This window comes from Anthonomus grandis, chromosome 2, assembly GCF_022605725.1.
Source record: "Anthonomus grandis grandis chromosome 2, icAntGran1.3, whole genome shotgun sequence".
In the NCBI taxonomy this organism is placed as follows: domain Eukaryota; kingdom Metazoa; phylum Arthropoda; class Insecta; order Coleoptera; family Curculionidae; genus Anthonomus; species Anthonomus grandis.
Genome location: NC_065547.1, coordinates 5,811,599 through 5,823,593, shown reverse-complemented (window position 1 = coordinate 5,823,593; position 11,995 = coordinate 5,811,599). Strand labels below are relative to the sequence as shown.

Sequence of the window (11,995 nt, the reverse complement as noted above, 5' to 3'; positions counted from 1 at the left end):
TTCCAAAAAATAAAAATCATAAAAAAATTAAGATTTTTTAAACTTAAATACAGCTTCAACTGCCTGGATTTTCTTTTTAATTTAATTAGTTAAAGTCATGCTTTCACACTTTCACGTGATGTTTTTTCAGATTTTCATTCTTGCATTTTTTTATTTCCTTTTAAATAATTTTTTTTACTTAATAAAAAGATTTTCTATTTTTTTTTAATTTTAAATTGAGTATCAATTATAGTCATTTTCTTGTACTTCCAGATACTTGATATATTTTTTTGTATATTCTAGGCAATTTCAGTCTTTTTGGGATTTTTTTTTTAAATAGGGTTTTCTCATCAGAATTTGTAAGTAGTGAATATAGTGTTTCTTGTAGGGAGTAGTATAAGATAGTTATATAAAAAAATGTTTTTAATAATTAAATATAATATGGTGCTATTTCCAGGAAGCTGAAAAGACACTCCAGTTGGAAAATAATCATTTAAATTCTCCAGGTACTTAAGGTAATTTTTTCCAAATCTAAAATAGTTCCTTTTTTTTAATTTTTAATTGAAAAAAATGTTGGCATAATTGTAAGGAAAGTGTAGTAATTTTATTTCACTTGCAGGTAATTTGAATCATTTTATTTAAATCTTTTTTATTTTAATTTAAGCTTCAACTATCTTTTTTAATGAAGTTTTAAAATGAGTGTTCTTTGGAAAAAAGTTTTTTTCCAAAATGTTCTTTGGAATAAGTATCAAGTAATTCAAGTCATCCTTGATTTTTTTTTAATAGATTTTAACTGCCTAAAATATTTTTAAATAATTTTTTAAAATTCTAAATTAAATTAGTTCTCTTAAATTAATTTTTAAAATACCCTAATTTTTTGATGTATTTTTATACTGAAGTATTTCCAAATGATTATGCATAATTTTAATATTTTCCTCACAGCCACTTTTTTAAAAAATTTTTTTTTTAATTTTTTAATCAGAATTTGTGGATATAGTTTCTTTGAAATAAATACTTTAATACTGTTGTTGCACTAGGTATATACAAATTACTGTTATTAATATATCTGATTTATTTTTATTGATTTTTGGGGAATTTATTGCTTTTTGTATGTAGCTTCTATAAATAAGGAACATTATTTATTTGAAAAAAAAATCTAAATTTTTAATAGGGATTCAAGAACCTGAAATTACTTTTTTTTTTAATTTTAAATTTAATATATTTTTTTTATTATTAGAACTTTTTAAAATTAATTAAAGAGTTCTTAGTCTTATTTTTTCTTTTTAATTTTTGATTATTATTTTTAAGTATATATTTCAAGTTTTTTTTCGAACATTTTTTTTAAATTAAATTGGGATTCAACTGCATGGAATATTTTTATTAGGAATCCAAATTATAAAAACCCACATTTTTTAGGCAATTTTTGACCAATTTCCATGTTTCAACATTGATAGTCTTTCATCATAACCAAAGAAAAAATATTAAAAAAAATTATTCCTACAGTTTTACAGTAAAAGATGAAATCAAAATTCACACACACAGTTATAATCCAGGACATTTTACTTAATTTTCCACGGATTTCCATGAAAATTAGGTCATGAGTGAAACTTTAATTTCAAGCAAAAAATATATCTATAAAAATTTTCATTCGGACATTTTTAGGGGAAAAAAATGAAATTCGGATAAGCAGCAACAAATCGATTATATTACAAACATTTTAGAGAAAGTTAGTAAAATAAGTACCAACACATGAATTTTATTATCAACTCATAACTATTTTTTCCGGATTTTTTATTAAAATGAAGCATTTTTTTGCAATTTTAAAATGATAGGTCAAATAAGCAGTAATAACTCTCATATAATATTACACACTTCTATAAAATGACTTCAAATGCTTAGAAGATCGGTGGTCAAATAAGCAGCAACCAATTGATTCTACTATGAACTCTTGTACATTTTTTATTGATTCTTATAGTTTTCAATATACGGCTGTCGATTAAGTAGCAACAACTCGGGTATATTACAAACTCCTACTTATTTTTTATAAATTTTTAATTTTTGACTTAAGTGCCTGCAAGATATTGAAAATAGTTTTAAAAACTTGGAAGATCCTAGAAGTATTCGAATATATCACAGTGCCAACGCCTAAATTTATAAGAATTTCCTGAATTTTTCACCGATTTTCAAGAAAATTGGATTACATAAAATCCACTAAAATTTTCTTATTACAAATAAAAAATTTATGCATAATAATTTTTTAAAATTTCAAATTTTCATAGTAAGAAAATATATTCAAATCCATCGTAGTCAAAATCGATCGTAATTTCCTTAGTTGTGTACCAATTTTCGTTAAAACTAACTCATAAGTAAGAAACTTTCAGTCAAAATAAAAGATCGGACAATAGATGAAAATTCCCTTAATTTTCCCAATTTTCATGAAAATTAAATCCTAAAAAGGCGTACTTAATTAATAAGAAAACCTTTATTTATAAAATACTCGTTGGGACATTTATTAATCAAATTAATCCCAATTTCTTATGAATTTTTATACTAAAGTATTTCCAAATAATTATATATAATTTTAATATTTTCCTCCTTTTAACTTTAATCTTGAATTTTCTTTGAATTTTTATTTAGAATTTGCGGATATAGTTTTTTCTGTAAATTAATAAAAGAATTAACTATAATATTCTGCTACTTTCAGGCAGTTAAAAGAAAAATTCTAGGTAATTGAAAAAAGAAAATTAAATTTTCCAGGTATTTCCTTTACTATTGTTATTCCACTAGGTGTATACAAATTATTGTTATTGTTGTATCTGATTTATTTTTATTGATTTTTGGGGAATTTATTATTTGTATGTAGCTTTTAGAAATAAAGAATATTACTTATTTGAAAAAAATATGTTTTCTAAATTTTTAATAAAGGTTTAAGAACCTGAAATTACTTTCTTTTCATTAATTTTAAATTTGACATTTTTTTTAAATTTTGCTTTAAATTTTAGAACTTTTTAAAAATAATTTTTTTATTAAAGCTTTTGAGTTTTTAGTCTTATCCTTTTTTTGATTTTTAGATACTGTAATTTCGGTTTGTCGTCCTCGCATTTGCTTATTATATGTTATTAAAAAAATATTAATTTTAAATAGTGCTTCAACTGTCATAACGTTATAATTAGTTAAAAAAGGTTTTTAAAAAAAAAACAATTTCCTTATTTTCTATTCAAAATAATCATCCATTATTCTCAAAGAGACTTAAGTATATGAACAAAGGGGAAGAGAAAGTAAACTTAAAGTCCAAGTCTAGTTAGTCAAGTTAATTATCAAACAATTTTTAAAAAAATTAAATTGGGTTTCAACTGCCTGGAATATTTTTATTATTTTTATTTATTTTATTCAATCCTTCATTATAAAGGTTTAAAAGAACATAGTATGTGTCAATCTCAAAGGTATATATTTATTAAAAATCCTTATAAACTAAACGGAACTAGTATTGAACTTACAAATAAGAAAAAACACTATTACAATAAAAATTAAATACGTACTAAACAGACTGGCTAGTCCACATGAATGCTCTTTTATTTTCAATTTAAAATTTAATTACACTGTCAATTTCTTAGTCTAGTTCAATAGTCTTTGGTAATTTATTAAATGCTAATTTCTTATGGATCTATCATAAAACTTTCAATAAAACGATTCTATCACGAGCTTCCACCATGTATTTTTGCAATTTTAAAATGATGATTGAATTTAGCAGTATTAACTGAAATATATTACACACTCCAATAAAATAACTTCAAATGCTTGGAAGATCCGCGGTAAATTAAGCAGCAATAACTCGAGTATATTACAAACTCCTACTTATTTTTTATAGATTTTTAATTTTTGACTTAAGTGCCTGTAAGATATTAAAAATAATTGCAAATACCTGGAGGATCCTAGAAGTATCCGAATATATCACAGTGCCAAGGCCAAAATTTATAATAATTTCCTGAATTTTTCACCGATTTTCAAGAAAATTAGGTCATAGAGTACATAAAACTAAATATATCCAAATCAATCATAGTCAAAATCGATCGTAATGTCCTTAGTTGTTTATCAATTTTTGCTAAAACTAACTCTTAAGTAAGAATTTTTCATTTCGAAACAAAGATTTTTTTTAACTCCTAAGAAACCATATTTAACTTCATTCATAAAATACTTGTTAACCATAAATACATGTTGGCAAATTTACTGTCCAAATCACTCCCAGTTTCTAAATAAAAAATCGTGCATATCTTCCTTAATTTTCCACTCATTTTCATAAAAATTAGATTCCCAATCTAATAAAAAATACTTCAAAGCTCAATTTCAACCCCCGTTTACTCTACCTTAGCGTGAAATCCGCTGGCCCAATTGGCGGTATATTGAACAAGTTGCACTCTACCATCCGGAAGTTGAACCCGATACTCCCCCTTGGTCGTATCTCCGTCGTTGATCGCATTATGCGAATAATCGTTACCGAATTCGTCTTTAACTGCATATTTAAAGTCGAACGGTTCGGCCGGTTTATGCGGAAGTAGTAAATGATCGTTCTGGAAATAACGAGAATCACTTCTAACTTTCCTTAAGGGTAAAAACAATAAATTTACCTCTCCGTTTCCGGGTATGGGTTGCCCTGGGACGATTCCTGGTCCCCTAGTGGGGTAAGTTCGTGGTGGTGAGGGTGTAGGCTTAAAAGCTATATTACAAAAAAATTTATTAGATAAGCGTTTTTGAATGCTATTTAGGTTTTGAAGATGAGCAAGTAAACGCACTCGAAACTCAGATTCACCATTACTCGCAAAATTAGCATTAATAATCATCTTATACACTAACGTGGAACACGAATTCTCAAACAATAATTTATTTTGAATATAACATACCAGGTCCATAGGTGGGCGAGGGTCTAAATGGAGGTTGCGTGGGCCTGGTGGGCGTGGGTGGTAAGTAAGTGGGAGGCTGAGGTCGTGGAGGTTGAGGTCTCGGGGGCTGAGGTTGAGGTCTGAACGGGGGTGAGGTCGGCGGACGGTAGGTCGGTCTAGGTCCTGGTGGTGGGAGGTAACCTGGTGTTTCCGTTCTTCCTACAAAGTTGGTAAAAATGTTATTTTTTAAAGGGTAGGAAAGTATTGTATTACAAAAGCCCTATATTGTATGTATTATAAGAAATTACATACATTGTAATATATTGATGAAGGCGCCGAAATATATTAGAGTTATTGAAGATGAATATGATTCTGAGTGGAATATTTGCATACATTTCGTAGTTAAATGTGGTCAATGGGTGTTCCAGAAAACCACTCTGTACCTTATAAATCCTAGATGAAATAAATTGACCATTGATTTTCTAAACAAGGGTTTCAAATGCTTGGAATTTCTTTTAATCGTAATAATTTTCTAGGTTTTTTACAAAATGTTAGTAAAGTAAATATGGTAATTTTTGTACTACTTTCATGCAGTTGTATTTTTTTAAAGAAAAAACAAAAAAATGTTATATTTTTTTTTTTTTCAGTTTTCATAGAGCACCATCTCGTATAATATAACTAACAGAAGCAATAAATTCAATGATTACCCATAAAAACGTACACCAGTTTATAAACATTAACGAGCTCGCATATAAGAATAAATTAAATCAAACTAAAGAATAAATTAAAATTAATTTAAATAAATTAAAAACAATAAATTATTAGCTTAAAAGAATCCAGGTGTGTCATAGAGAAAAAAAATCCATATGAATGCCAATAATAATATTTACGCAAATAATAGAATAACTTTATTGAAGCAATTTTTAATTTTGAAAAAGATCGATTTTTATTGGAAATAATGCTATAGTTGCTTGGATTTTTTTTATTTCCACAATAAAAGCCATATTTCTTAAACAGCTGATAACTAAAGATTTTCAAAGTTTGCAAAAAAAAAGTTAAGCTATTTTTGAAATTTTAAAAGTTATTTTTGGAATTTTTTTTATTAAATAGTCACAGTCCATAATAGTCCTAGAAAATTAAAGCCATTTTTGAAATTCTTGGAAAAATTTGATTTTTCTATAGAAAATAGTGCTTCAGTTTCCTTGATTTATTTAAATGTTTGAAGTACATAGAGCCAAATTTTTTAGCCAGTTAAAGCCAATATTTGTGATATTTTTTCATTAAATCTGTAACTTCAACTGCTTTGAATTATTTTTTCCATTTCAAGTAAGTAAAGTAGTAGTTTTCAGACAGTTAAGGGAATTTTCAAACGTATTACGAGCATTTTTCAAAAAAGTGGATTTTTTAAATAAAAATAGTGCTTCAACTACCTGGAATTTATTTTTATTTCCAAGCAGGAAAAGCTACATTTTCAGGAAGTTTCTGACATTCTATAAAAAGAAATTAGTAATTTTTCTTAAAATTAGTACTTCAATTGCCTTAAATTTACTTCAATTTCAAATAGTTAAAGCCCGATTTTCCAACCAGTTGCAGCCACTATTACAAATTTTCGAGAAATTTTTAATAAAAATAGATTTTTTTAGTAAAAATATTGATTTAAGTGCCTTGGTCTTTTCTTATTCGAAGCAATGTTTAAGTCCCATTTTTCAAGTATGTAGTTGAAGTAATTTTTAAGATATAGTATACTCGCGGTAACGTGAACTTACGAATTTATGAACAACTCATTCATGTGAACACCAATATTTTGTTGTTAATTCTATAGCGTGAACAAACCTATATTTCGATAATGTGAATTTTAAGAAATCTTTAGTAATCCTGTGTAGACTTCTCTAGGCTTCTTAGTGGATATTGGTTTTACGCAATTGAAACGTTGTTTGGTCATTTAGTTGATGTTTATTAGATAAGAGAGAGTGTCGCATCTTGCGCAGTGGCCTTTTAAAATGGTTAAAATTAATAAGAAGTGTTTAACTCTTTATGAGAAATCAAAAATTTTGGAAGAGCACAAAAATGGTATGAGTGTTACTGCACTAGCAAAGAAATATCAAATAGCAAAATCAACTATTTGTGCAATTAAAAATAAAGAAGAAAAAATTCTAAAAGTTGTTGGAGAGAGTTTAAGACCTAACAAAATAAAAAAATGCACTTTAAAAAGTGTAGAAAACCCCAAGATGGAAACTTTGCTGTATAAATGGTTTACCAAACAGCGTGAACGAAATTTGCCAATTACGAGTGATATGCTTAAAGAAAAGGCTCATGATTTACATAGAAAATTAAAACTCAACGATAAATTTAATGCAAGTGATGGACGGCTTCAAAAATTTAATTGGCGATATGGTATAAGGCTGCTTAAAATTGCAGGTGAAAAGTTGTCCTCGCAGCCTCACCTTGTAAATCCCTTTATTGAAGGCTTCAGAAAAAAGATGAAGCAGCTTAATCTTAGTGAAGATCAAATTTATAATGCAGATGAGGCGGGTTTATATTGGAAGTTATTGCCAGATAAAACCTATGTTGCAATTTTTGAAAAAACGGTGCCTGGTCTAAAAATAGCTAAACAAACAATAACTCTTTTGGGGTGCACAAATGCCACAGGATCACACAAACTAACGCCTTTAGTACTAGGAAAAGCAAAATCACCCAGATGTTTTAAAGGATTTGATAATCCAGTCACCTATAAAAGCACTAAAAATGCCTGGATGAAAAACGCAGGAAGTTTTTAAAAATTGGTTTTTAAGCATTTTGTTCCAGAAGTAAGTAAGTGAAAGTTTTGTTTGCTTTTCAATTTTTTTAAGACTAAATTGGGTTTTTAGGTTAAATCATTTTTACAAAGCGATATGGAAAACAGAATCCGTGGTGCAATAAATGAAATATCAGCTGCTGAAATCGAAACAGCAGTTTTATCCACCCAAAGAAGATTGGAAGCTTGTTTGGAATGTGATGGAAAGCAGTTTGAACACCTATCGAGGCATTAAATACCAAATATGTTTGGATTTAAAATCGGTCCTTTTCAGGACCATAATTTAAATATAAAAAGAAATTCATTAATGAAATTATTCGCCTTAAGAAAGTCACATAAACTCCCAAGTATTCTGTGATACATAGGTATTATTAATTTATAATTTACCAATCAATTATTACTTTAATAATTTATTAATTATGACAACATTTTTAGGCGGGACACTATATGGCGTTACGTAAGTTTAGGCTCGGTGCGTAAAAAACTTTAATTCGCTATAACTTTAAAACGAGCAAAGATATCATCGTGCGGTTTTCACAGTACTTTTGCAAATTTTATTTACTTTTTAAGTAGGATGTCAAAAATAACTTTTAGAGCAAAATGAAAAAAACTGGAATTATTACAAATTGCGCCCTCTGTCGCTTTTCTTATAAACTATAGAGCAGTGATGATATCAGACTTTTAAAGCAGCTACATTTATCTAGCAAATAAATTTTGAATTGCTAAAATCAAATGAGTAGTTTAAAATTTACAGCGATTTTAATGATTCCACTTTCAATAGCTTTCCCCACCCCTACTAATATTCGTACGTCAATAATTCATGAACCAAAATTATAGCAAATTATCTAGGCTTACTAAAAATAGTTAATATTTAAGTTTTCGGAGAAAAAGAGGCTTCTCTTATTTAATTTTTAGTTGCGCCCTCTTGCGGTGAAATACGGGACTTAAAAATAATTTCCAGAATTTTCTGTGGCCACTTTTATGATAATAAAAAAAATTCCATTGTTGCCAGATGTACAGGTCCTAAGATATTTATCCGCTTATTTGGCCACCCGGTACATAAATCTAAGCTTAACTCTTAATACATAACGTTAATAAATAATGACGTTCTATTTCTTAGAAATTTACCTGTTGGCGGTCTTACAGGAGGTCCAGTAGGTCTCGGAGGCGGAACGTAAGTAGCCGGTCTCTGTGGTGGACTAGTGGGCAAAGGCCTAAACGGTGTACTTGGACCTGAGGGAGGCCTATACGGGCTCGGAGACGGGGCGAACGGAGGCGGTACAGTGGCTAAAGGAGGTCTGGTGCTTGGAGGCTTGTAGGTCGGTCTGGGGGTGGGACGAGGTGCAGGAGGTCGTGGAGGAGGAGGAAAATTAGGACTGGGAAACGGTACGTTAGGGCGGGGGTAGTTGTAGCCTTCTTTTGGTGGCAGATACGCGTTTTCTCCGGCGAGGATTGCTGCATACGCGCTGGCTATTAGGCAGCAAAATACTGCTGGAACCTGAAAAAAGAGAGAAATAAAAGTATGGTAATAATTAGTAACTCTTACAAGGAAAATACCTTTGTGAGAAAAATATGTTTAATAGGATCTGTTTGCTGTCATTTTTAACGTAAAATTAAAGAGTTATTCCTCTAATATCGAAGTAATTATTTTAAGGCTTTTAAAGCAGTCAAACTAAGGTAATTGAACTAATTATTATGGATTTGGTTCAAGTAGCAATAATTTCAGGTCATTTTGGGAGAAGTTGATTTTATTAGTTTAAATAAGGTTTCAGCTGCCAGAATGGAGTTTCCTTTCAATATTTTAAGCATCTTAAAGCACATTTTAATACTTCTAAGGTAATAAAAGTAATTTTCAAAATATTTAAAAAAAAATTAAATTTTATTAACTGTAAGGAGTTTTCTGCAAAGTTTTAAGCATTTCAAGACATCTAAAGGCTTGAACTGATTGAAATTTCCAATTCTAGTGAAACTTTCTTTCAAAATTGTATGCATTTGAAGTCACATTAAAAAATTTTCCAAATAAATAAAATCATTTTTAGAAACTTGAAACCATTAGTATTTTTAACTATTTATTTCTAAGCTATATGTATTTGAAGTCATGTTTTACGAATTTTAGAGGCTTCAACTGTCTGAACTTTACATTAAAATTTTAAACAATTAAAGCCACATTTCAAGACTTTTAAAGTCATTTTCAGATAGTTCAAACCATTAAAGTAAAATTTTTTTAAACAGTTGCAATATTTAGGATAATTTAAAAAAAATTGATTTTAATATTTTTAAATGAAGTTTCAGCTGTTTTTTTTTTTTAAATTTTAACCATTTTTAATTTACGACTTTCAAGATTCCTCAATCAATTAAAGTCATATTCAGGTAGTTGAAACCATCATACTGAAACTCTTTCAATTAGAAAGTAGTTAAAGTTTTCAGAAAATTTTTGAAAAACTTGATGTTACTATTTTAAATAAAGTTTTAACTTCCTGAAATTTTTGTTTCAAAATATTAAATCATATTTTAAGACAGTCATTTTTAGATAGTTAAAACTATTATAGTGAAACTTTTTTAGACCATTTTGGAAAAAAAATTATTTTAATATTTTAAAAAGGGTTTCAACTGCTTGGAATGTTCCTTTAACATTTCAAGCATTCGAAATCACATTTCATGAATTTAATGTCATATTTTAAGACCTTTACAGGCTTTACCTACCTGGAAATTTCTTTTAAATTTTTAAGCATTTAATGATACATTTCAAGACTTTTAAAGGCTGAAATTTCCTTTCAAAATTTCATGCATTTAAAAGGCTTTTAGAGGCTTCAACTGCCTGAAATTTGCCATTAAAATTTTAAGCAATTGAAGAAACATTTTAAGACTTTTAAGACAATTCACATCATTTTCAAGCAGTTGAAACCATTAAAGTGAAACATTTTCAATCAATTGAAACTTTCAAGATATTTTGAAACAAATAGATCTTAATGTTTTTAAATAAAGTTTCAGCTGCGTTGAATTTTTTTTTAATTTCAAGCATTTGAAGTCACGACTTTTAAGACTTGTCAATAAAGTCATTCTTGGCAAATTAAGTAATTTTTAGGTAGTTGAAATCATTATAATGAAATTCTTTTAAGAAGTTTAAATTTTCAGAATATTTAGAAAAAACTTGATATTATTTCTTCAAATAATTGTTCAATTGCCTGGTAGTTAAAGTAATGCTCAGGCAGTTGAAACGATTATAGTTACGATTTTTTTAACTAAATGGAATTATTGGGTCATTTTGGAACAAATAAATGTTACTATTTTAAATTAATTTCAACTGCCTGGAATTGTCTTATAATATATTAAGTTATCATAGTTCAGGACTTTTAAGGTAGTAAAAGTAATTTTCAGGTTGTTGAAACCAGTATAGTGAAACTCTTTTGAGCGGTTGAAATTTTCAGGATATTTTGAAAAAAATTGATTTTATAGTTTTAAATAACCGTTAAAATCATTTTCAAGCAGTTGAAACCAATAAAGTGCAATATTTTCAAACAATTGAAATGTTCAAGATATTTTGAAATAAATAGATCTTAATGTTTTTAAATAAAGTTTCAGCTGCGTTGATTTTTTTAAATAGGGTTTTAATTGTCTGGTGGTTAAAGTAATATTTAGGCAGTTGAAATGATTATAGTTAATTTTTTTGAAATAGTTGAAATTATTAAGTAATTTTGGTAAAAATAAATATTACTTCTTTAGATTAATTTCAACTGCCTGGAAAAGTCATTTTCAAGTTGTTGAAACCAGTATAGTGAAACTCTTTTGAGCAGTTTTAAAGATATTTTTATAAAAAAACTTATTTTATTATTTCAAGTAAGATTTCAACTGCTTTAAATTTTTCTTGAAAATGTCAAGCATTTAAAAGTCACATTTTATAAATTTGACGTCACGAAGTTTTTAAACTCTTAAGACAGACAAGTAATTTTTAGGCAGTTAAAACCATTACAATAAAACTTTTTTGTTAAAACTATTGGGATATTTTAAATAAATAATATTTTCTATTTTAAATAAAATTTGAACTGCCTGTTTTTTGCATAATTTAAGTATTTGAAGTCACATTTGAACCTATTTAAAGGTGTCAACTATCTGGAAATTCCCTACAAATTTTAAGTCTTTACTTTAAAGACTGTTCAGATAATTTAAGTATTTTTCAGGCTGTTTAAATCAGTGTAGTGAAATTTTCAGGATATTTAGCAAATACTTGATATTATTGTTTTAAATAAGTTTTCAACTGCCTGGAATTGCCTTTTAAACATTTCAAGTTTTGAAACATTTCAAGGCAATTAGAGTAATTTTTAGGTAGTTTAAACCACTATTGCAA

The 11,995-nt window shown here is 27.7% G+C and overlaps 1 protein-coding gene across 1 annotated transcript in view; it reads right to left on the bottom strand.

Moving 5' to 3' along the window:
- LOC126750531 (uncharacterized) overlaps positions 1-11,995 on the bottom strand; it is a 73,188-nt gene that overhangs the window by 2,354 nt on the left and 58,839 nt on the right. The window contains exons 2-5 of the mRNA XM_050460171.1: positions 8,779-9,148; positions 4,878-5,075; positions 4,605-4,693; positions 4,344-4,547 (exon numbers count right to left, since the gene is read on the bottom strand). Coding sequence (XP_050316128.1) covers positions 4,344-4,547; positions 4,605-4,693; positions 4,878-5,075; positions 8,779-9,148 — 861 coding nt within the window. The remainder of the gene's footprint in view (positions 1-4,343; positions 4,548-4,604; positions 4,694-4,877; positions 5,076-8,778; positions 9,149-11,995) is intronic.